Raw genomic sequence first — 26,782 nt, forward strand, 5'->3', positions numbered from 1 at the left:
CAGAATCGAGAGCAACGTAAACTCTGCTCAACCTTGAACGCTGGGGAGCTTCTCCAATAATGTATTAATTGTAACATGATTGTAAATACTTTAAAGGCCAATCAGAGTTTAAGTTTTCTTTCTTTCTTTTTCTTTTTTTTTACTTTTTTCCTTAAAAAAAGAAAAAGAAAGAAAGAAATTGTGCTCATTGTTGAAATACTAGAGAGAAAGGGATTCTTCTAGTACAGTCTCATGTGCTTGGTCCAAAACAATTGATATACCATCAGTGAGCTTTCCCTTTCATAGATGTAATCCAGGAGCTTTGGGGCAGCAGCTGCTTGCCAGCAGTTAGCAGGATTGTGCCCTGCGCTTGGCTAGAGTGGCCTCAGGGGTGAATGCAGAGGAGGAACCTTGGACTGGACTCTCTTAGTGTGGGCAGGGCCAGGGCTCTGAACTGTTTCCTTTAAGGTGTGGCAGGTTTCTCAGAGTCATTCCCTGGGGTCCCCTGTGTGCCTGAACACTTGTAGGGCGCCAGTGGAGGCTGCCACCCTGTGGAGAAGGAGAGGGAGCATAACTTCTGTTTGGTCTCTTCAGTACTGTGCTAATACTTCAGCTCAGGGCTAATGACTGGGAAGCCCTTTTCAGTCTGGGGAGAAATGCTTAATTTCTAATAAACAGAAGGTTTAGTATGGTAATTGTGGCCAGGGTTCCAATTGTCTGGAGTTGTTTGTGTTATGAATGTAGGATTTTGAAAGCATACCTGAAGGGTGAGGACTCTTTCCTTTGGGTCCCTTGTAGCACATCATATTCATGATATTCTGCTCTGGCCACCATCTTCAGGGCTGAGGAATCTTTGTTGGGTGGTACTGTGGATTGAACCTAGTGGTGCTCTACCACTGAGCTACATCTCCAACCCTTTTTATTCTATTTTAAGCCAGAGTCTTGCTAAGTTGCTTGGGCCAGCCTTGCACTTGGGATCCTCCCGCCTCAGTTACCGAGTAGCTGGGATTACAAACATGCACCACCATGCCCAGCCTGAGAAATCTTTTCTCTGAGCAAGTTGGCATTTTCATGAAAACTGAAACTTGAACCTTTAACCCTAACACTGACTTTTTCAAATTTTTGCTTTCTGCTGTTACCAAGGAAACCATTTCCAGCAGTCTGATAAGTGTGAACATTTCCTCTCTTTCTCTGGTTCTCTCTCTCTCTCTCTCTCTCTCTCTCTCTCTCTCTCTCTCTCTTTCTCTGTCTTTCTCAGTACAGCTTGACACAAACTCTTCAGGGCTGCTAGGATTAAAAATAAAAAAAAATATTACCGCTTAATTTTTCTCTATTTTTTAGCTTCCTAAAGGAAAACCCTCTTTCTTTTCTGATCTCAGTTCACACTCCAACAACCTCAGATCAGTCTATATTAAAAGAAATTCAGAAAACCTGGCAAAGCAAAATAAAAGCAAATCAGCCTCATAAAATTCAGAGAGCACTCTCTTCTCTCTCATTCTGAAGTGGATGGATAGAGCGGATCACCTGATTTGCTTTTCTCATGTGGCCCTGAAGAGGACACCTCTGTATGGGTCTCCTCTCCCTGCCCTCACCGTCTGCATGCATGAAGAATCCCTGCCCCCTTGTGCAGAATGGCGGGTCAGGGATATTAATTATGCATTGTTTCTATTTCGGTGATGTTTGTGTGGATGAAGGGGGGAAACAGGATGGAATATATTTTAATCACTTCTGCTGCTTTGTAAGAATTCCCACAGATAATCTTCAGCTCTGCAGCAGAAAGCAGCTCCGTTCAGCACGCCTCCCCTCCTCCCTGCGTGAAATGGAAGTGGCCTGCCGTGTGTGTGGGCTTGCATAGTGTGCTGGTTGTATAATTAAAAGAAATTCCTGATGCTGATGGGCCTGGGCCTCCTTGCTAGCCCCAACACTGAAAAAACAGAGGCATTACATTTAAGTCAGGGCCTGCTGATTTCTAGGCGGACTGGATGTCAATTTACAGCGTGAGGCCTCCTCCCTCCCCCAGCTGGTCTGTTGTGACAGAGCTCTGGTGGGGCGGACATGAGAAACCTCCCTGAGGAGCTGGCCTGGGCCAGGGTTTAGTCTGACCCAAATCAAAATCTTCAGGCAAGACCTTTGAGTCTAACCTCACTCCAGAGACTTACAGCACAGATATCATTTCCCCCCAACTATTCTGAAGAGATCAATGGAAGGAAAACTCAAGTATTCTTCTATTAAAAAAATAGTTTTCTGCTTGGCATCTGTGTCTTAAGTTTGATGTTACTGGGAGAAAGTGTGTCTGCCTCCTCTTCATTAATGAGCTCTGTATAAATGTGAGCCCATTTCTTTCTGTTCTGATCTCACATTTTTCCTTAAAATGCACATGGAGTTGACACATCTGGGTGAAAAAACGAGATGGACCAATGGGAAACTGCAGTTTTAAAATATGCATCAATACCAGCATAGGACCAAAGTAATGAGTTAATTTTAATTTGTTTTCCTTGCTCACAGATGTCCTTGAAGGTTACAATGGGACCATTTTTGCGTATGGACAGACTTCGTCAGGGAAAACCCACACCATGGAGGTAAGGTTGCAGCTGGCTGTGCCGCCCGTCTCTGCAGTGACCGAGTAGAACTGATGCTGCAGCAAAAAACTTGAGGGACATGTGGCTTTCTTTACTGCACAATGGAGACAGTTATGTTTGGCCAATTAATTTTGTCTTTGAGGAGTTTTGAAATAGCAGTCATAAAAACAATTCTTTGTTGATAGCTCTGTCGAACGGTAGAAATAAATTACGTTAAAACATAATCATCAGGGCTGGGAGGTACTTGGTGATACAGTCTATATCTGGCATGTGGGAGGCCCTGGGTTTGATCACTAACACTGCAATAAACTGCAACCAACAAATCAATAAAGGAAGAGTGGCGTGAGTATCCTTAAGAACTGGGGCCCAGCCTAAGCCTAACCCATAGAGCCTGTTGTGACAGTCATTTGCATGGGAGAGAGCTTTACTTACTCTTTAAAGTAAGTACAGACTATAGGTCAGGGAGGTGAAGAAGTTAGCCTGTAGACCACAAGCAGCCCACAAGCATACTATTGTTTGGTTTGTATGGTGGTTTAAAAGAAAATTGCAGACAGTGTTTAAAATGGGATGACTTCGCACAGTTCTGATTTTTCTACCATAGGTTGAACATTCTGAAGATCTCACCACAATGGGTGAATTTCCCCACAAATGAAAATCAGACTTCCCTAGAGCAGGGACCTTTACTGTCTCATTGGCTTTTCCACTAACATTTCTTGTGCATGGAACAACAGATGTTACGGAGAAAAGGTTCCATAAAACATTTGTTAAAATAGTACCCACATCATAGTCCTGGCCACCCCATGTTCATAGGGCTGGGCTCTCCAGCATAATTCACATACACTGAGGGTGACATGAATTTATACTGACCATACTTCCTTGCTAACTTGCATATCTGGCCCCTGTAGACATCCAAGGGAGTGACCCCAGGTCACATTGCTTGCTGTAGAGCTCTGTGACTTCAAGTTGTCTTCCAAAGAAGGCATATTTTGGACCAAACTGGCCCCTTTCACCGCCCTCTTCCTCCTTTTTACCAGGGACTCCTGTATGGCCTTTAGCTGGATAATTCTTCTGAAGGCTAGGCCCACCTGACAGGTGAGGAGAGGAGGAGAGAGTGGTTATTATAAGAACTGCACAGAGCAAGTTTGGGGAATTAAGCTTACAAGCAGCAGGGAAAGCTGAATCCTTAATCCTTCAAGCTAAGGTGTTTTCATTTACCTACCCTCCTGGGAACAGCATGGAGACGGCTGCTGCAGAACAGGGTTAGCTTATGAATCATTCCTATTGAAGAGGAGATTTCAAAGGCACAGGGCTAAAATCCTCAGGGCTCTAATGTTCTGCATGCACTGATTTCAGGTGTTGGATAGGATGCGAGTAGGGGTGGGAGATCTTGTTGCTGTGGTGTTGACTCTCTTTCACTGATTTTGCTAGAGACAAAGTGGTTCAGAGACTGTGCAGATTAAAGAAATAGGAGGTTTATTGCCACCTTTTCTTGAGCAGGACTGTCTCTTGACACACAAGCTGTATCTGCCCAGGGGACAAGTCTCCACCTCTCACACCCTACAGCAGTGACCCTGGGTCACACCAGCCTTTCATGCTCTGCCTCAGCCCTCACCCTCTCTCTCTTTCTGGGCCCCAAACCCTTCACCTTTTAGCTTCTAAAAAAGCTGCAGTTTTACATTTCCTGAGGCCCACTCACTGCAGTGGGAAGAATATGCTTCATAGGTCTCAGGGCACACGAGAGGGAGACAGAGCCTCTTCTGAGGCAATCTATTAATTTTTTTTTGAAAATTACCAAACTGTACAATACAAAAAACAAATTCTCAATATTTAGTTATTTATTTTATTTTTTGGTAGTTGTAGATGGACAGAATGCCTTTATTTTATTTGTTTATTTTATGCGGTGCCAAGGATCAAACCCAGTTCCTCACCTGTGCTAATCAAGCTCTCTGCCACTGAGCTACGGCCCCAGCCTTCGATATTTAAAATCCCCCAACTCACAGGGAATGCTTACAAGAATCGCTTTTAAGCTTTGTGATTCATTAATCTTTGGGAAATACAGAGTATTTACTAAATGTCAGAAGTTTATAAGACAGTAAGAGAGAGACTGCTCCCCAGGGTAACATCTTACTGGAGGCTGAGGGAGTAGATGGGTGTGGGTGATGGGGAAGAGCTGTACTGGCCCTTTCATAACAGTATGGGAGGCATTTTGCTAAAGAGTCCTCGGTGCTTCTGTTTCCCCGTGTTAACTCTGCTCTCTTGCCCAGAGAGCACTCATGGCCATCTGAAGGAAACTAGATTCTCTATAGATTTCACTTCCAGTTGCCTAAATTCTTTTGCCCCTGAATCATTGATTTCAAAAAGATGATGGCAACGAGTTGCTTTTCTTTATTTTGACTTCTGAAGATCACACACTAATGCCTCCAGTTGAAAGGAGTTGGTGTGGATGAGTCCTTTTCCTCTGCCACCCAGCCCCCCTTGCTGAATCCTCTTCTTTTGTAGGGTAATTATAGGTTGGAGAAAGGTAGGGGATATTTCAAGAGGAAAGCAGAGGAAAGGAGGAATCCAAAGTTGGAGTTACAGAGCCTATAGGAGATGAAGAAATCCAGGACCCTGGAGTGCAATTAAGTCAAAAAAGCTCTGCAGGTTCTGCATCCTCTAAAAGGAAGATTTAATGTATTCAGAATTATTATTTGCGTTATGATCTTTCAGAGGCATTCAAAAGGGGGATGCTAACTTCCTGAGTGAACAGAGATGTCATATTTTAAAGCTGTTTTTCATTTTAATCCCTCCAATTTTGGGTCTGATATCCAGTGGTGATTCCATTATCTTCTGTTGAGGGGAACAAACACAAACCTGCATAAAATTGGAAATATTAGCTTCTCATGATGGAACATCTAAGGGGGGGGTTCAGTAAGAATATGAATCACTGGACAGTGTTGCTGCCTAGCTTGGGAGGTGCCATCATGTGAGGGCTATGGACTTGTCTGCGGGGTACCCAGGGTACCCAGGATGCTGGGGACACTGGCTGCAGCTAGGGCCTCTTCTTTGTTCCGTGTGTGATGCAGAAGGGATTCTCTGCTCTGTGCCTCCCTTGTGGTCCTCTGAAGCACACTGGTAGAGATTGTTGGAAACACCTTGTGTTTTTACTCTTGCTCAGAGCGATGCCTGGAGGTCATCCGAATGGTATAGCCTTCACTGCCTTGGAGCTGGGCTGTTGGAGTGACGTTGAACACAACCACGCAGAGTGCCTAATGCTCGCATGCTGCTGGCTGCCTGCTTTCCCATCCTAAGTGATTCAGGAAACTCTGTCCTGCTTGGGAGGTCGAGGGGGCCTCTGGCACTGGAACAAAGAGAGTCTTGTTCAGTGGCCAACGGCCTAGGTCTTGTTTCTTCTTTCATACCAGCTCCTAGAAGGTCACATTCAGTGGGGGAAATTTTTGAAGGGAATTGTACAGGATGCAGTTATAAAAATGTTTCTCCTCTTTGCTCTCTGGCAGGAACAAGAGGATGAAGCAGTTCATTTCTTTGCTCCTTGAGGTCATGCCTAATCCTCCAGCTAGGCTGTTCTATAGATGGGCACCATTCTTCCTCAGTCCCCATGCTTCATTATACCTGGTCTCACCTCTGCCTGCACTGTCTCTGCCCGTCCTTAATCTGACCCATCCCTCAAGATTTGGTGCCAGAGAAGCCTACTTTTATCACCCCAGCTGGAAAGGCTTTTCTGTTCCCTGAATTTCTGTAGCTTTCTGCTTTTTCACCACTGTTTATGGCCTGAGGTGATTGTGCATTCTGTGTGTGTGTATTTCATCTGCAAGGCAGCACAGGATTAGTGAAGATCTCCGTCTCTCATACACACCCAGACACATATGCACACTCCACATACATTACACACACACACCACAAATCCCATATACATCATACACACAGACATATGTCACACAGAGATACCTCCGGCATACACTTAGATTACACACAAATACATGAGCATGCCTCGCGTATATATATTCACACACATTTGACACATACTACACAGAGACACTCCATATATCTCACACATATATACCACACACACCCATCATGTACATCACACACACCACCACCAGACACTCCCTGGCATACATATATATTACATGCATACAGTTGTATGTACTCCACATACATCACATTCACACACAAAGAAATACACATATAGACACATAACACACACACACATATAGCACACAAGCCTCATGTAATACCACACACCAGCATACAAGCGTTTCTCTCTCTCTCTCTCTCTCTCTCTCTCACACACACACACACACACACACACACTGCTTTGGCAGGCTCAGTTTAAGCCAGGAATCAATTAGAAGATGAATCTGATAAAAGAGAAAACATCCCACAGAACAAATTTGAGTCAGGTAGAAAAATTTTAGATTACTACTCATTCTTTGGTCACAGACCATGGGAAAAGCTAAAAGACTATCTTGAATTATCAAAGAGCTCTGGATGTTTGTGTAGAGAGGTCTTTTGATTGGCTGTATGGAGTCCTGACATGTGATTAGAAAGAAGCCTGTTTTCACCATAGGTACTGTGTCTGCCAAGTCTCCACAGTCCAGAGCGTGTGGGCCGTGATGAGTTGCATGTTTATGATGGTCTCTGCAATTTTAAAGTCCCAAACTCTCAGTGTCCATACGTTGTGTTTTCCTAAGATATTGTGTTAGCTTTTGGTTGCCATGACCAAAATACCTGACAAGAAAAACTTAGAGGAGGGAAAATTTATTTGGAACTCGTGGTTTCGGAAGTCACAGTCCAGACTCCTGAGTTCATTGCTCTGGGCCCAGGTGAGGCAGCACATCACAGCTGAAGGGCCCAGTAGAGGAAAGCAGCTCAACTCATGATGGGATCAGGAAGCAGAGAGAAGGGGAAGGGGGTCACAGGGAAGAGGAACCCTTCCAGGGCATGCCCCCACCTCTTCCAGCTACAACCCACCTGCCTATAGTTACCACTCAGTCCATTCTAATTAGAACAGACTGATTAAGTTACAGCTCTCACAATCCAATCATGTCACCTCTGAATATTCCTGCATTTATACAGGAGCTTTTGGGGAGCACCTCACATCCAAACCATAACTGATACATAGTAATTACATAGTAACGGTCTGGGAAGGAGTGTTCTTCAGACTCTTCAGGTTGAATGAGTTCCAATCACTGCTCACTGAGAACCTACTGTGAACTGAATGTATAATGCTAACATTTATTGAGCCCTCCTGTGTCACTAAGCACTTTATATATCCTATTTAACTAAAACTCTGCACTAATTCTATGCAATAAGTACTATACTAAGTCTCCTGAGTGGTAGGTGGAATTATTAATGTCCTGGCCATCCCCATCTTCAGGAAGAATATAGCCAAATTAAAAAGCAGTATAAATTCATCAAATGACTTATTATTTATAATAGCTGAATGTATTCCAGAGGAGTACCCATTTTCCCAGGTAAGAGTATTGCCAGAGGCCAAACAAATCTGCATCCAACTTTTCTGTTGCTTTTAATAAAAGGGAGTGTCAGAATCAGGTGTGCAAAGGAGGACCCATAATGTCAGGTGCTTCCTTGGCTACCTTCCAAGTTCTTGCTTTTGGTAACACAAAGGTTGACTTGCAAGTCACTTTCAGAGAGATACTTTGTGGTGAAAACCTGCAGAGAAAAAAGAATTAAATGAGGAAAACAGAGCTGATCTTCCAGGCACTGGGTCTATTTGGAACAAGGAGATGGGTCAAAATTGTAAAGGTTGTTGGGCATCCCTGAAAGACTGAATGGAAAACTGAGTTTTATGCTTTGCTTTCATTTCCATTTATTCCTAGTGTTTATAACTTCCTAAAGGTCTAGAAAATTCTCTGGGTTTCCATTTTCCATGAACAATATAGACCTGTAGACTGTGTGTTTGTGCACTAATGGGTAGTTTATCACCTATGACTGCAGCCTGAGAAGGCTCACTGGAGGCTGCATACCTAGAGCCACACTAAGCTGTTGCTTTCAATGCTTCTGGAACCCTTCTTTAGGAGTTGCTGTCAGATCCTATGGCCTCCTGCCCCACACCCCACTCCTCCAGTCCTTGGGTGGAACCCAGGGCCTTGTGCATGCTTGGGGCACTCACTCTATCACTGAGCTGCATCTCTAGCCCCCATGCCATTTCCTGAACATTTTCGGAGGTGCAAAGTTCTGGGTCTCAAAATTGGATTTAGGGTCAAGGTGTGGTGGTACACACCTGAAATTTCAGCCACTTGAGAGGTAAGGCAGGAGGATTCAAGGCCAACCAAGATAGCTAATTAGAACTTGTCTCAAAATCAAAAAGGTTGAGATGTAGCTCAGTAGTAGAATTCTTGTCTAGCACATACAAGGCCCTGGGTTTAATTTCCAGTACTAGGCAGAAAAAAAATAGGATTTAGTAATAGTTCAAATAGCAGAAGAATTCATCGATTCCTTACCTCCCTAGGTATGATGAATAAAAGTGGAAAAAAGAATATGATCATATTCCTAATAAATGTGAATTAAGTATTAGAAACAGCCAAAAAATATCTGGAATAATTCAGGCTGGGAATTACAAAGTTGAAAAATAAACTGATGAAGTGGATTTTCTTGATTGGTCTGTAAAATGATACTGAAGATATTTTGAGAATAAGGTTATTAGAAATTATTGAGCAAGGATGACTTTAATGAAATGAGGTCTTTTAGTTCTTAAGGAGATTTTATTCCAGGAGGTTAACTTACTTGAACTTGTAGGTTCTGGTCAATTTGTAAATATTCACAAATAAAACCCATATCCTCTCATTGCTTTTTCTGCTCCCCCCGCCCCACCTGCAACTACCCACATGCACACATTTGCTGTCCTGAGTTCCAGCAAGAGGGAATATTGTGGGGCCTTGTGACTTGAGGGGACAACTCTTTCCTGGATAAAAAGACTGAACATATTGAATTATTTTGCCAGCTTTTGGTGTGTTGGCGTTTCAGGTAGATTCCAAAGGGTTCCCACAGCTTAGGTGTGGGTGCTGTCTTCTCCATGGAGTTCTGCTGAAGAAACCCAGGATGAGCCCTTCTTTCTAGCACATATTTCCCAGCACTCTTTTAACTGCCCGTGTTTGTATATTCCACCCACCAGGGAAAGCTGCATGACCCTCAACTCATGGGGATCATCCCGAGGATTGCACATGATATCTTTGACCACATTTATTCCATGGATGAGAACCTGGAGTTTCACATCAAGGTAAGTGCTACAGATGCAGTACCAAAAGAAGGCACTGGCCCCAAAATCGTGTTTCTCAGTCTCCCTATTATTTAGATGTAAAAGATGAACTTATCTATTTCAAATGACACTCTGGTGAAAGCACAGCTCTATTTATTATTTAAAGACATAGGCCTGTACTTAGCCATCTGGATGGTTTGCTTGAAATACCGAGGTAATGAAAGTAAAAGTCCTCTTTGGAATAGAATCATCTTGATGGTTGTCTGAATTCTGCCCTTAACCTGAGGATTCCTGGAGATGGAACTGAAATATGTCTGTTTGGTATTGAAGAGCATTCCCCAAAGTGTGTTCCTTGGAATATAACCACTTGTTTATTAATAGGTGGGTTACCACAGTAAAGGGTTATATGACAACATAAGCTGGAAAAATGATTTGTTGAATATTGTCAAATTTATCGTGAGTTTAAATGTGTTGTTGGGAAATCCCTCTCTGCAAAGGAGAAATGTGCTATGCTACATATTCCTGTGGACACATTTACCCCCTTAGGGTGTGACAGGCTAGTGTTTTAGGAGCATACTCTGGGATATATTGGAGAAAGGATTTTCCTCTTCCTTTTTTTCTTCCTCTTTATTTTTGTTTTAAACCAGAACCTCTGCTTGACTTAACTTTGATTTGAAAGGGAGATTTGTATTCTCTTATTATAGGTGTTAATACATGAAATTTGGTATTGGGGTATTAGACCTGTTTTGTTTGCAGATTACTGAAGGCTACTTATTTAAGCAAATTGAGAAAATCATTACAAGATTAAGGATCTGCATGGAGTAGGGGCTTTGGAGGGCAGGAAATCCAAGCTCTGCTTTTCTTTCTTTCTTTTTTTTTTCACTTTTAAAAATGAGATATAATTCATATATGTGTGTGTGTGTATATATATATATATATTATATATATATATATATTTTATCCTTTCACAATGCACAATCTAAAATTGTACAGTCATGATCCTTATCTAGTTCCAGAACATTTCATCACTCTCAGAAGTGACTTCATAACCTATGACAGTCCCTGATATTTTTCTTTCTGTTATTCCCAGACCATCTTTCTGTCTTTGTTGGGGAGGGAGTGGGCAATGTGGTAGCTCCTTTTCCGCATGCTCTTATTACAGTTCCACATTCCACTGGGAAGGGGCTCATTGGCCAAGGCTAGAGTAGCCAATCTCTTGCTATGTACCAATCTCTTGCTATGATTAGCTGTGTCCAGGATGCACATGGTTTCTGGGTTTCCATCCCTATTACTAGAGACCGGGTTAAGAGGAAGGGGAGGAGAAGGAGCAGCATTTTTTAATTTGGTACCAGAGGATTGAACCCAGAGACGCTTAACCACTGAGCTACATCCCTTTATTTTATACATCTCTTTATTTTATTTTTAATTTTGGGACATGGTCTCTCTAAGTTGCTTTAGAGCCTTAAAATTGCTAAGGCTAGCTTTGAACTTATGATCCTCCTGCCTCAACCTCGTGAGCCACTAGGGTTACAGGTAGGCACCACCGTGCCCAACAAGAAGAAGCAGTTTTAAGAAGCCATGGAGCCCATCGGGTCAGCTGAGAGATTTTCCTGAAGGCTGAGACTTGGTGCACTGGACCTAAGAGCTTATTAGAGATAAGGAAACTGAAGCTCAAATATGCAAAAGTTAGATGGTCCAAGGAAAGAATAACCCTAGAATGGACCAACTCCACCTGCAGTACCTTATCTGTTATATTAAACTTGGTCCCTTATGTCTGCTCTATACCTTTCCAAAATTACATGAAAAGAAGGCAACAACTGTTTGCCCAATTATAAATGACATCCAACAAATCACTTTTCCTTATAGTTCCATTTGTTGACTAAAGCCTGCTTCTCCTTCTTGCCCAAGCTTTGGTATATCTAAGGATACAGAAGCTTGTTGCTTTGATGGGATCAAGATTTAAAAGCTTAGTGCTTTTCTAAGACTGTTTGCATTTAAATACCTTAAACTACTGCAGAGTTCTTATGTGATAATCCTGGAATAAGATGTTAAACCAATTACTGCCCTGGAAATAGTGTCTTGTGTTAGAATCTTATTAAGATAAAAACAGCCCTGGCATGAAGGAGTGGGTAGGGGGAGAGGAACAACACTAAGTCTCTATAGCTGAATTTTATAGTTCAGGTTCCTTTTTTTGCATTACCAGTTATGTTTCTTATTTCATAAGTAATAATTATTAGTAGATAAGTTAGCAGCTGACTGCTCTGTATTTTGAACTTAGTATTGACAGACTAAATCCAAAGAAAGAGGGCTGATCAGATCAAGGCAAAATTGAAAATCTATTCCTTGAAATGAATCCCACAGATGTTTTAAACATGATTTCTGAACATGTTCTTGCTCAATGCCAAACAATGCCTATTTTCTTTCTGCCTGGTCTCACAAAATTTTAGAAATGACAAGATAACAACATTAGAACCTCCCCCCCACCCCACCAAAAGCAGAAATTAATAAACCAGAATTCTGCTTCTACTTTTATTAAATGTAAGTAGGATTCTAATTGTCAGATTTGACAGTATCTAATTTGTGACTGCTTTTTAGATGTAATTAATATTCTCTATAATCTATGGATATAATGCCACATGTTTAAGATCTCAGAGATAACAGAAAATCTTAATGGAAATCGAATAATTCTGAAATAAGTAGCATGGGTTGGCACCAGCGTGGAGCTGGCTGCCAGAAGGGTCTGGATTAGAGACATTTTGGGATTGGAGGCCAAACAGGCCTAAGAATTAGGGCTGCAGGAGTGTGTCAGGAGTGAGAGGCAGGAGTGGAGGTCAGTGGTACAGGCCCTGGGTTCAATCCCCAGTACTGCCAAAAAGTAAGCAAAACCACTTGTGTGTCCATGACAGATGGAGTGATGGGGTGGGGCGTGGGGGGTTGCAAAGATGTTTAGGTAGTCGGATATTATTAGGGATACAGACAACCAGGAGAGCAGGCTCAGCTAAAGGTTTCAAGGTTCAAAGCCAGAACCCCAAGTCTCCCCAGTAACTGGGAAGTTAGATGGTTCCAGACTGAGGCACATGAAAGATGATAAGTTAGGGCTGAGTTGGGGTAGGGACTTGGATCAGGTAGGGAGTCTTCATGTTCCCTGAGGTAGAGGCAGGACTGGTCCCGAGCTGGGACATGGGGGTGAAGGCTCACCTGCTCATCACAGCCTCGCTTTACAACTCTATAGCTATAGTCATGAGAGCTTAATGACAGAATGTATTTTGAGAGATGAGTCGTTAGGCAATGTTTTTATTCCATTAGGGGATGTTGTTATTCTGTGAGCATTACAGAGTAAATTTACACAAACTCAGGAAGGTATGATGTCAGGAGGTAATATAATCTGATGGGACCACTGTTGTAAACACAGTTCATTCTAGGGTGTATGACTGTATTTTCTTTTTGGTTATTTCCCTGTTTAGATTTCAAAAACACTTATGAACATGGAGGAGAAAAAAATCATCTGAGAGGCAGAAGTCAGATGTAAACAGAGTATAGACTCCTAGGGGGAATTTTTGACATCATAAGGTCTAATGGCTTTGTGACAGATGGGAAAAGGAAGGCCCAGGGTCTTGGCTGCCTGTGAATTAAATGCCCAAGACCACATATTTAGTTTATAGAGTTCTTAAACATCAGCTAGCAAAGTATCTCCTGGGGAATTTAGAAGCTGACTCCTAGGCCCTTGTGTAGTCTCTGTGAGATTCTAATTCAGTAGGACTTCAGGGCTCTGCAATTTAAACAAATTCTGTAGGTGATGCTGATGTAAGTGACTCTTGGGCTAAGATTTGAGATTGATTATCTGGAAGGCTTCCTTCTCTTCCTTTCACGTGTGTGTGTGTGTGTGTGTGTGTGTGTGTGTGTGTGTTGCTGTAGATTAAACTCAGGACCTTACACCTTTTTATTTTCAAACAGGGCCTTGCTAAAGTACCCAGACTGACCTTGAATTTGTGATCCTCCTGCCTCAGTCCTCCGAGTAGCTGGGATTACAGGCGTGTGCTACCATGCCCAGCTTCTAATCCACTTTTATTCAACCACATTTTGTCCAGATCTTTCCTAGACTCCATACCTGGCCATCACTAGCTCTCTCCCAGTTGCCTTTTGGACTCTTGTACTTCCAAGTTCCTTGCCCATGTCCTTCCCTGTGCTCTCGCGGAGTCTGATGAGGTTGTCAGTATCATGCAATAAGCTGAGGCCTACTAATTTTTAAAAGTCACTTGCAGAGAATGTTTTCCATCCTGGCTGTTGTTATACATAGAAGTTTGCTTGGTGCTCGTCTAAGGTACAGCCTGGAATCCTCCCGTAAGTGGCTTCTGGCACATGGTGTGACTGACACCAGAGGAAACCAAGGGATCTGCCATGTGTGGGGAGGGAGACCATTCACACTTAGCAGAGGTGCCTTTGGCATCTCCTCTTACTCTTCTTAGCCATGCACAACAGAAGCTTTTATGACTTCTAATAATGATGTTTTTGAAATATAGTGTGGAATTTCTATTCCAAATTCAATTTATTTTTAACCAGGTTTCCTATTTCGAGATCTACTTGGACAAGATAAGGGACTTACTTGATGGTGAGTAACTGAATGCTTGTCTTTATTTGCTGTTTAACTTAAGTCCAGGAGTTGAAACGATTTACAGCACTTCCGCTTGAGGAACTGATGAAAATTTATAGAGATCTTGTCTTGCCTTCAGGCTATATGCTTTTTCATAGATACAGCTTCAACTTGCAAATTGCAAAAAGATTAGATTTGCCTATCTTCTGCAACAATTTCTATTTTTTTCCAATAGAGGGTCTTTAACTTTTATTTTCTTCTTCGCATGTCATCATTATCATCTCTATAGTGTCCAAGACCAACTTGGCTGTTCATGAAGATAAAAACAGAGTCCCGTATGTAAAGGTATGAGGAACACTTTATGGGTGGTGTGGTTGATTTCTGTCCAGGCTCTGTTGAAATAATTATTATACAAGATGTCCAGAATATTATCTATAAAAGCTATATAGTTATTTAATCACATTTCTTATATTCTTTGGTTTTGAAAAAACCAGTATTTGATTTCTTTAATTGTATCTTTCTTTTATATAAATCATTATCATCTTCTTTTGTTCTGGGAATCAAACTCAAGACCTCACATGACTATTCTAAGCATACATGCTTTACTACTGACCTACACCCCAGCTCTTTTTATGTAAATTAGTATTATTTAGAAATTATTTAATTTTATTCACATTAAAAAATATCTATTTATTTATATGTGTATTTATTTTGTGGTCCTGAAGGTTGAACCAGAAGTGCTCTACCACTGAGCTGCATCCCCAACATTTTTAATTTTTTATTCTGTGACAGGGTCTTAGTTTCTGAGGATGGTTTTGAACTTGCAATCCTCCTGCCTCAGCTTCCTGAATCTCTGGGTTTATAGGCATGAAGTACTGCACCCAGCATCGTTTTCATTTGAAGAGGTTGAGGCAGGAGAATCACAAGTTCAAGGCCAGCCTGGGCAACTTAGCTAGACCTTGTGTAAAAAAAAAAAAAAAAAAAAAAAGGATCTGGGGTTATAGCTCAGTAGAAGAGCGCCCCTGGGTTCCATTCCTGGTACTGCAGGATGAAAAAAAGGTTTCAGCTTTAAGCGCAATAGTTGATACTTTGTACTCAGAAATCCATCATAGCATTATGTGTAGAACTTCAAAGTGTCTCTTGATGGCTAAAATGGTAAATAAATAAAGATGGAAGGCAACATTGTACTTCATGCATTTCTTCTCATCCATTTTTTTCTTTTGTTTTGTCTCCTGAAAATACTGCTATTGAATATGAGTATGTACTCAAAAACCTGGGAGAATCCAGCATTTCTTTTATGGTTTCTCCTAGGTTTCCCAGGGTTTGCTCACACTTCTCTTTAATGTAGAATTCAAGCCCTAGGCAAGGAGAAGTTGTTGGATCCACATTGCAGCTTTTCTATTTATCTGTACCTCTAAAAAGAAATGGGAAAGTGTGTTTAGCTGCTTCAAAATATTGTTGCTTTTTGACTCTCCAATGACCAACCGACTTGCTTCCGACTCCCTTGCAGGGCTGCACAGAGAGGTTTGTGTCGAGCCCCGAGGAGGTCATGGATGTGATAGACGAAGGCAAAGCCAACCGGCATGTGGCAGTGACAAGTAAGCACCACGTGGTTTCCTTCCTGTGATGAGGGACATGGTGGGTGGTGATGAGATGCAGATGCAGGAAAGCAGGGTAAGGCAACAGGAGAGCTTTTAGGCTTTGGAAGTCTCTTATACCCAAGTTTCTTTGATTGTGTGATCCAGAACTGTAATTCTCACCTTTTCTCTATACCAACACGGTATCAGATGATATTTGAATAGGTGGCAAATTTAATAGGTGAGCCTAGACTTGTAAGCAGTGTAGATCAAACTCCACTTCCTGCTTCAAACATACATGTACCTGAAAGAAATTATTCCCTACTTCATAAGCTGTTCATGGCATACCTGACAACCCATTTTGGTCCCTGGTTCAGAACTGCTGGTTCAGAACTTTACTATTATCATTCTGTCAAGTTTTTTTTTTTTAATCATTTTAAGTGTACAATTCTGTGATATTAAGGGCATTCATGTTGTGTCCATCATCCATATCCAGAAGTCTTTCATCTGTATCCATTAAATACTATCTTCAGTTCCCCTTTCCCCCAGCCACTGTTCTACTTTGTCTCATGACAAAATATTTCATATAAGGTATCTCATGCAAGTGTATTCCTGCAGTATTTCACTTTTTGTGACTGGCTGATTTCACTTAGCATAATGTCTGCAAGGGCTCTCCATACTATAGCATGGGTCCTTTTTAAGAGTGACTAATCTCCCATTGCATGCCACATTTTATTTATTCATTTATTCATCAATGGACTCTAGGTTGCTTCCACCTTTTGGCTGCCGTGAATAATGCTACAATAAACATGGATATACAAATACTTGTCAGACTTCCTGATTTCCTTTGGCTGTTTACCCAGAAGTAGAATTAATTGCTGGATCCTCTGGCAATTCTACTTGTTGTTCTTCAGTCACCACAGTACGGTTTTCCCTAGCAGGGGCACCTTTTACAGTCTCACCAGCAGTGCACAAGGGTTTCAGTTTCTGCACATCCTCATCAACACTGGTTATTTTCTCTCTCTGGGGGTATTAGCTATGCAGATGGGTGTCAGCTGGTATCCTTTGTGGTTTTGATTTGCATATCCCTAATGATTTGTGATGTTGAGCACCATTTCATATGCTTATTGTCTAGTTTGTGTATCTTCTTTGAGAAATGCTTATTCAAGTTCTCTACCATTAAAAAAAATTATATTGTTGTTATTGACTTTTTGGAGTTCTCTATATGTTCTGGATATCCAGCTCTTGTCAGATACATGTTTTGCAAATATTCTCTCGAATTTTATGGATTGCCTTTCACTCTGTTGATAGTGTCCCTTGATGTGCAAAACATTTTAATTTCAGAGAAGTGCAATGAATGTATTTTTCCCTTTCATTGCTTGTGCTTTTGGTGTCAGAGCCAAGAAATCATTTTCAAGTCAGATGCTATGAAGCTTTTCACTTTTGTTTTCTTCTAAGAGTTTCTTAGTTTTAACTTTTACATTTAGATCTTTGATCCTTTTTATGTTAATTTTTATATAAAATCAAGGGTGCGAATCTTTTTTTTTTTTTTTTGGTGTGTATATCCAGTTTTTCCAACCTCATTTGTTGAAAAGATTGTCCTTCCGCCATTGAATGGTCTTGACATCTTGTCAAAAATTATTTTGATTATATCAACAAGGATTTCTCCCTGAGCTCTCCATTCTCTTTCATTGGTCTATGTGTCTGTTTTTATGCTAGCACCTCATTGTTGTTTTCTTTTTCTTTTTTTTGGTACCGGGGATTGAACCAAGGGGTGCCTAACCACTGAGAAACATCCCAAGCCCTTTTTTGTACTTTTTAAAATTTAGAAACAGGGTCTCACTGAGTTGCTTAGGGTCTTGCTGAATTGCTGAGGCTGGCATTGAATTCAGAATCCTCCTGCCTCAGCCTCCTGAGCTGCTGGGATTACAGGCATGTACCACTGTGCCAGCTGTTGTTGTTTTCTTTTTTTGTGGGAATGTCTCACTGTATTGCTGGGGCTGTCCTCCAGCTCCTGGGATCAGGCAGTCCTCCTGCCTCAGCTTCCTGAATGTTAGAGATGCCAGGCCTGTGCCACCACACCAGGCCTTACATTATTTTAGTTATTATAGCTTTGTAGTGACTTCTGAAAATCATAAGTGTGAAACTTCCAACTTTGTTCTTAGTTTTCAAAATTATTTTGGTATTTTAGGATCTCTTGAGATTCCATGTGAATTTGAGGGCACATTTTTCTATTTCTATAAAAATATTATTGAGTTGGGTGTGGCAGTACACACCTGTGATCAGGAGGCTGAGGCAGGAAGATTACAAGTTCAAAGCCAGCCTCAGCAAAAGTGAGGAACTAAGCAACTCAGTGAGATCCTGTCTCTAAATAATATACAAAATAGAACTGGAGATGTGGCTTAGTGGTCGGGGCCCTCCCTGAGTTCAAACCCCAGTACCTTCTCACCCATATATATATAAATTGTATTGAATCTGTAGATTGCTTTGGGAAGTATGACATCTTAAAAATATTAAATCTTTTAACAATGAATATGGAATGTGTTTTCATTTGTTGGTGTCTTTAATATCTTTTTAGCAATAGTTTTTAGTTTGCAGGTTAAATCTTTTATTTTCTTGGTTAATTTTGTTCTTAAGCACTTTACCTGTTTTTTTTTTTTAATTTTGTCTTTTTTTTCTTAATTTCCTTTGTGATTTTTCGCTCTTAAGTATATAGAAATACACCTGATTTTTGCTTGTTGATTTTGTTTCATGCAATATTGCTAAATTTATTATTTATGGCATTTTTGAAAATGGGATATTCAGGGTTTTTCACATATAATCTGGTTAGATGCTTTTGAGAAATGATTGCTGGTGAGGTTTGAATGAATCAGCTGCTGGGGTCTCTGTGATGCTTGGTGGACAAAGACCAGGGGCGGAACAGCTTTTTATTTCCAGTGCCCCATCCTAATGAGGCATATTTAATCTTGGAGACCTTCTGTGCACTTAGCATGGGTTATAGGAGTGTGTGTCTTAATCCTTCCTTAAGAAAGTCCTAATCCCTCCTTAAGACAGCTTATGATATTCCCGATAAGACCAGGCTTACACACATGACCAAGGCAGAATACATCAGGTACTAAGTCTGAGGGATTTAGAGTGAGCTGGGGGAGGAGGCTGTGAGCTTCTTGGAGAGTCAGGTGAGGAGGATGTTGGAGGACAGGGGCTTCCAGCAGAGCTGGAAGATCTGTTCTTTCAAACTGCTTATCAAAATTTTTAAGATTAATTTCTTTGCTAGTTGAAAACATTTAAAATCTTCCATTTCTAAAATGAGCCTTGTTTGTAGGTGAAACTGCGGTCTGAGATGATTTTTAAAATTGTCTGGATTCACTTCAAAGACGTGGAGTCGGTTAGGCATGGGTTTGCTACCTATGTTCATGAGTTCTTTGGAGAGCAGTAAACTATTTTCCTTTTCAGACATGAATGAACACAGCTCTAGAAGTCACAGTATCTTCCTGATTAATATTAAACAAGAGAATGTAGAGACTGAAAAAAAACTCAGTGGGAAGCTTTATTTGGTTGATTTGGCTGGGAGCGAAAAGGTAATTGCTTCTTTATTTGTATTATCTGTAATTCTCCGTCATTTGCTTCAGTGTGCAATAGTATAATTTCTGTGCCTCTGTATTCCCTGGTTTTAAAGAGCTTTTAAAGTTTCCAGTGTTGCGCCAAGGTGTTATTAAATTCAACCTTTGTTTTCCTGCTCTTTCCTTTCCGTTCCTGAAGTTTCCTGTTTGTATCACAGACAGGTACATTGCATGCTCTCTGATTCGTGCCTGTTAGGCCCTGATGATGACACTGACAAGTGTTGATCTGAACTTAGCCTGGCCAAAAGGCGGCTGCACAGATGTGGGAGGGACTGGAATGCCTGAGGACAGGAAAGATCCCCTGGAGGAGCCAGACTCAAACAGGCCTTGAAGGTGGCAGCCCTGCCTCTGCATGTTTCATTGGCTGATAGGAGATCTAGACCCTAGACCTGTCCCTGTGTCCCCTGGTTCTCCTGGCAGTGGTCTTGACTGAGTATCTGACATGGGTGGCTTTGGCTCCTTCAGGTTATGAGGCTGTTGTCAGTCTTAGCCACGGATCCTGTCTTGCCCTCTGTTCCCTGATCTTAAGCCTCCCAGGGCTACTCTCCAGCTTTTGAAACCTGAATCTAGCCAGAATCTCTAGCCTGTGAGCTTCCCAGACCCCCTTGGGCAGCGTCACAGAGCCAGTCCAAGTGCACAATGCCTTTCCCCCATCATCAGTGACATCAGCTGGTGGTCCACATTAGGACAAGTCTGGAGGTGTGGTCACTCTCCCTAATTGGACAGTTGACCCCCACTTGCTGCATACACCACAGAGTTCCTGTATTCCCAGTAATGGTAACTAACAGCCATGTAAGTCATGGGTGCTTCGGTCGCCCTTTCATTTGCATTTATAAAACAGTGTGCATAAAACCATCTAGAAGTTCCTGGTTAGAATCTGAAAATTTACTGGTGTGGGCTGGTAATTTGGTCAAGCAGATATTCACCACCATGGAGTAATGGTGCAGTTCTAGACTGACCATGACATGACTGCAATGCCAGCTATGAGTCCAGACTAAGAGCGGAGTGGTCCCTTCACTCTCGCTGAGTGCAGAGATGAGTGTTTAGGGCCTAAATACTCCTGAAAACTGCCTACTAGTAGCTGGCCGATCTGAGGGGAGGCTGGTCTCTGCACACTGTTGGTGCTTATTGCTAATGATATTTATGAGATGTTTTAAAGTGTCCTTCGTATAGTTTCTTTTGTTCACATCCATTTCTCTTTGCCTTAAATGTGTCCCCATGACTGGTGGTGTGAACTTGTAGAACAGAACTCTGCATTTTAGCTCTCAGCTCCTCTAAATGGCTTTCTTCCTGAGGCTGGCAGTTTAGCATCTCTGGAGCTCAGTTTCCTTGTCTGTAAAGGAAGGTGATAAATAGTACCTGCTTTGTGTATTTCATGGAGTTAAGATACTCAAATACAAAAGCACCTTAAAATCCATCCTGTGAGTAGGCTGTTATCATTTGTGACCCACCAGGTACACAGTTGATCTGTCTGTAAGCAGAGGTGTCCATACCCACAATCCCAAGACAGATGAGAATCTCTCCTATTTGAATGAATATGCATCCACCTGTATCTTAGGGGCTTCTCCTTTATTGTAATTGACACCCATCTTTGTGCAGTTTAAAATTATTTCTCTTCTTTCCTTTAGAGAGCAGCTGCTCACCCTGCACCGTTTGTGCAGGCAACAGAGACATGAATCATGTCGAGTCCTCTTTTTTTGCAGCCTCTATAAATGGCTCTCTACACAGAGCCAATGCTGTAAATACGAAATTACCAGCAATAACACAGCAGAGGAGGCACTGTGCATGGGGCTTCTGGCTGCAGAGGGGGGAAAAAAAGGACAAATTTACAATGTAATGCACCCCTTCTTGACTATTTATGCCTCTCTGATGGGCATTGCTCTTTGGATATTGTTTATTTTCCTTTCTTTGCTATGGAAATAAGCTGGGAAGGAACAGAGTTGGGACAACCTCCCCATTACCTGTTGGTCCTTTACCTGAATTGATGGCTCATAATTTACATTTCCCCCACTGTCCCTTTCGCTGGGGCTCTAGATGGCATTTTCTCTCAGTGCTTCCCTGTGGACATCCTTGGTATGGAGGCTATGGCTTGGTTTCCCAGGGCCTGAGCTTACCCTGGTGACAAAACTTCTGGAGCCTGATTTCCCTGGATGGATATCCCCAGGGGAAGCATCTGCAGCTCTCCCACTTGAGGCATTTCAGCCATTCCACTAAAACCTAATCGAGAGGAAAATGACAGCAGGAGAGACCAAATCCCCAGCCTCAGGCCTCAGGGATGGTTTTATCAATGTGGTTCTTACTTACCTCTGTTTTTCCTTTATTTCCAGGAGGGCCTTCCCCTTTGCCCTTGTGTGTGGACTTCAGATCTCTACTTTGTGCTTTTGCATCCTGTGCAGCTCACTGGTTTTCCTTCTCTCCGGTAGGTCAGCAAAACTGGTGCAGAGGGAGCTGTACTCGACGAAGCTAAAAACATCAATAAGTCTTTGTCCGCCCTTGGAAATGTGATCTCTGCCTTGGCAGAAGGGACAGTAAGTGATCCTGCTCCATCTATTAAATACTATTACCAGAAGTCGCCTTTGGGTTTCCTTGTTCTCTTTGCCACACACCCCAGAGAGTCATTTGTTTTCCTGTTTGGAAAAAGAGAGAGGGAATCCTGGCTGTGGACGCCTGTTGCTGGGAGATCCAGTCCATTAAAAAGTGTGAATGGTGATGCTGATTTCCTATGGGCATTCTAAACTTTTGCAAGATCCAGGGACCTGGCCACAAATTCTTAGAAACACGTTTCTAAGTTCAGTGTCTACATACCCAGCTTGCTTGCTTGCTTCTGTGTTTTTTCTTTTCAAAGAGCTGTCAAAACCAATACTAATTATTTCCCAAACAGAAAACACACGTGCCATACCGGGACAGCAAGATGACTCGGATCCTCCAGGACTCTCTGGGTGGGAACTGTAGAACTACCATCGTCATTTGCTGTTCTCCCTCTGTCTTCAATGAGGCTGAGACCAAGTCCACGCTGATGTTTGGACAGAGGTGCGTGTGGTCTCTGGGGACCCGTGCTCTGAGCTGGCTCTTAAGTCTTAGCCCTTGAGTGGCGCGGGACTCACATTGGAGAGTAACAACATGAGGGCAAGGGGTTGCTAAACTGCATCTAGCAGGTGATCTGTAAACTTGAGACACAATTTATTGAGGCCAAAGGGATGATTATGTTTTTAAGGAATGGGTAGAAATATACCAGTCAGAAGTATGGTGTCTAAAAAAATAAAACACCCAAATTAATTGTAGATGCAAATTGGTAATAGAGCCGAGTATCATTTTTGTTCTTTGTGGAATTGAAGTCTACTGAGGTTCATATGATTTCAAGTGTATAAACCTCAGAATTGATAACCTCTTTAACTCTCATATTTAGGATCCATTGCAAAGGTCCTAATAATAATAAATCAACCAGAAACATAAATGAATATAGAGCAGTGACATAAATAGACAAGGGAAGGAAAGGAATCCACACTTACCTGATAGTAGGTGGGACAGAGTTTATGCTAAGGAAGAGGCTAGCAGCAACCATCTTCTCACCTTCAAAATGCCCAGGTGAGACCTCCTCAGTCTCTGAAGAGTGTTGGTGAGTCTAGCATTCACTTTCATGTGTGTGGCTGGATTCTTTTCTTCCTATCCTTACTCCCCTGGACCAAGGCTGACCTCCTTCATTCCTGTTTCCCTGGTTCTGGTGTCCAGGCCTTATCCTCTCAGTTGGGTTCCTTGGGGTTAGCCCCCTGAGTGCTAGGGGTGCTGCTGATTTGGATGATCTGAGCATCTTTCGTGCCCAGTGGGCTGAGCCTGAGGGTGGAAGGTGTGGATTCTACTATCCTGTGATCTTTAGACAACTTAATGTTTCTCTGTGGGACTTGGCTGCCTCCTTCATAAACGGATGTCCCTGGTGCCCCTGCCTTCCTGCTGGGGGAATGTTTTATGTGGTTACGCCTGAGAAATGGTTTCTGATGCTAGAAAAAAGACGGAGGGGGTGGGCATTCTGTAGGGAAGATTGTTATGACTGTTTAAACTGCATTAAGCCCCAGTCATTTCCTGAGCCCTCAACAGAACATAGAATTACACAGTTGTGGCACCTGTGGGATGTCTAAATAAATAATAATTAATGTTGAAATGTTGTAGAACTAATATATCTTTTAAACTGGATTTGGGTTTTTACTTCCTCCCAAAGGACTTCCTTGATTAGACAAATGCTCAGGTCAGTGGGATTGTGGTAGGATAACACCTACTTTGCTAAAAGGTCTCTGGATACCTATAAATCAGCTTCTGCTTATGAGAAGCACGGAGTGCATCCTGCTTCTACCCCCTTTCCCACCCGGTGTCTTGGACTTGAGTTTAACAGTTTCCTTTAAAGATATGTTTGAGCAAACCAGCTCCAAATGCATTTATGAAGGAATTATTTCTTTTAAAAATGTTTCACATGTAAAGCAAAACTATTCTGAATCTTTGTAAGCCAGGTCCCCCTGGGGTCTTGGGCTCTGTAACTGAAAGCTATTGCTGTTAGTGGGTATTTGCTTCTGTATATAGGAAGCATATTAAGTATCATTTCAAGTGATTATTGCTTTCTTCTGATCTTAGGCCATCAGTAGTATCGTAATCATTAACACATTTTTTTAGTGCCAATATATATGTTAGTCATGTCAAAATCCTACTAGCACTTCTTGCAGGTAGACAGTATCTCACCTTTGTACAGAGGATGAAATTGAGGCTTTCAAAGCCATTAGCTACCTTGCCTGAGACCACCCAGCCAGTAAATGACTAAACATGTAGCATGTCCTAGGATGCAGACTACAGTATTTGATCCACAGCTTCTCACATGTGGGTGGCTTGATCAGGAAACCTTGTATGAGTAAATTTTCCATTGTTTATAACAAATTATTTGAGGCTGGGTATTTTATAGAGAAAAGAAGTTTATTTAAGCTACTAGTTTTAGAGGTTCAAGGACATGGTGCTGACATCAGCTTGACTCTTGTGAGGCTGTCATGACAGATGGCACTACACTGGCAATAGTCTGTGTGATAAGACAGAGAGCCAGAGAAGCTAGAGAGGGGTCAGGCTTGCTTTTTAATAATGACCTTCTCATGAGAACTAACAAGAGTTTCATGGGAACTACCTCATTTCCTTTTGAGGGTAGCAGTGCCAATAACCCATGACCTTGTACCAGGTTTCATTTCTTAAGGTTTCACCATCTCTCATCCTGCTCTGAGAACCAAGCGTCAACACATGAATCCTTAGGGGGCATGCTGAAACCATATCTGCACCATGGCATCCTGGATGAGCTCACCACAGTGGCTGAGCACAGCCCTCTGGTTTAGTGAACCCAGTTTTGAAGTTAAGTGCTGTCCTTGACTGTTCTCTCATTTCCTTCTCTCTGAGCCTCAGGTCTTCTCACCTGTAGAAGAAGGCATAATAATGCCTCCTTCAGAGCATGTTTGAGAGTATTATATGAGTTTTTCCAATTTCCACCCTGCTCAATACTGGCAAGTTTACCTTCCTTTGTTGTAAGCAGTTTGACATTATTGAGGCTTAGGAAGGTCATGGCAATGGGTGAGACTAGTGTAAGGGACAGTATGGTGATAGAAGGGACAGGAGAACTAAAATTACATTTCTGGAATAAATGAGGAAAAATAAAAATTGTCTTTATAATTTAGCATTCCAGGAAATAAAAAGTCATGCCAGCTATTTTGCAGATGAAATAGGTTGGTCTAATTCTTTATCAATCCTCTCATTTCTGAGCTGCATGGCAGCAGGAATGACTTTGTCATTGGCATCCGTTTTCCAAACACCTTTAGCATGACAAGAGGATATCCTGTAAATAATGCTCATCAAATGAACGAACAGCGGAACCCAAAACTTATCACAAGTGAAGTGTAGTGCCCTGTTCCCAGGAGTTGGGTTGGTTTGGATCAGGTTTACCTTCCATTCTTTAATTAGGAATGTTGGAGATGTTTATTTTTCTTTTTTTTTCCCTTCCCTCTATTCCCAAGTTAGTTAATTGATTCTTTAAGGACACTGAACTCCTCCATGGGCCTATATCTGCTTTATGGTTAAAGACACTCATTGAACCCAATTATACAGCAGACACGAGTCTGAACATCGGATTAGACATGGTATCTGATAGCTAATGAGATTAAGCACTTTGAACTCAGAAAAGCTGCCAGGCACATCCCAAATTCAGTGTAACAAGGGTTCATTATTTCTGTGGCAAGAGTGGCCAAACCTTAGTTTCTTCAGTTATTCCTAGGTGGTTCTTTCAAGGATGTGAGGAAAGTGTGCTCCCCCGCCCCAGTCCCCGCAAAGCTGTACTAGTTGATGCTCTGAAGAAAGCCATAGTGTGTGCTTTGAAGCAGTAAAATGAGTTGGAGCTGCAGGGCACCCTACCCTACCCTGCTGGGAAGTCCCTTGGGAAGTCCTCTAGATTAGGTGCTGGGACTTAAAGGGAAAGATTCACCATCTCTATGTGTGGTATCACTGATGACTTTGGGCCTTTTGTTTGGTCAGGTATGTCTCTTTGGTCCCCCGAGTGCCCAGCACTGTGCTAGTGAAGAGGCAGAAGCTGCCTTCTGTAACTCAGAGAACTTTAAGCCAGTTGAGGAGGCAGCAATTTTAATTCCCAGGCAGCTGAGAGTCAAAAAGACAAGCTCAAATTAGAGCAATTTCATTGATTTTTCTTTTCTCTCTGGCCCCCAGCCTTTTATTCTTCAGTCTTTAATTACTCTTCTAAAGGAATTTTACAGCATTATTTGAAAAAGATATTTATAAGTTTTTGAAATGGGAGCTCAAATCACCCAATTCTCTGGGAAGGCTATTTAACGTTCCCTGGTTTGGGGTGGTGTTGAAGGGAGGGGAGCCCCGGGGGGCAGGCCAAGAAAGGTCTGAGTCAGCAGATCTTGGACACCTAGAGTTCAGATTGTCCAGAATGAATAATTCAAAGGCTTTATTTGTATGTTGATTGTGGAAGAATCGATAACTTAGGAAAATTAATAGTCTTCTTTTCCTATTGTGCACAGTTTAAAAAAATATCGTGCCATTATTTTAATTGTGCCACCTGCCATTTCAGTGGCAGCTGGATTAGGCACAGCCTGAATAGAGTGCGGCAGAATTCATGTTGTAAGAGCATGGGAACAAGTTACCTGCAGAGGTGGAGTGAGCACTTTGGCCAAGGCACACAC

General features: G+C 42.0%; 1 protein-coding gene across 1 annotated transcript in view; it reads left to right on the forward strand.

Annotated features, from left to right (window-relative positions):
• Positions 1-26,782, forward strand: part of Kif5c (kinesin family member 5C) — a 151,415-nt gene that overhangs the window by 54,394 nt on the left and 70,239 nt on the right. The window contains exons 3-10 of the mRNA XM_005315817.5: positions 2,485-2,558; positions 9,697-9,801; positions 14,341-14,389; positions 14,661-14,716; positions 15,882-15,969; positions 19,402-19,526; positions 21,992-22,096; positions 22,450-22,598. Coding sequence (XP_005315874.1) covers positions 2,485-2,558; positions 9,697-9,801; positions 14,341-14,389; positions 14,661-14,716; positions 15,882-15,969; positions 19,402-19,526; positions 21,992-22,096; positions 22,450-22,598 — 751 coding nt within the window. The remainder of the gene's footprint in view (positions 1-2,484; positions 2,559-9,696; positions 9,802-14,340; positions 14,390-14,660; positions 14,717-15,881; positions 15,970-19,401; positions 19,527-21,991; positions 22,097-22,449; positions 22,599-26,782) is intronic.

This window comes from Ictidomys tridecemlineatus, chromosome 7, assembly GCF_052094955.1.
Source record: "Ictidomys tridecemlineatus isolate mIctTri1 chromosome 7, mIctTri1.hap1, whole genome shotgun sequence".
NCBI lineage: Eukaryota > Metazoa > Chordata > Mammalia > Rodentia > Sciuridae > Ictidomys > Ictidomys tridecemlineatus.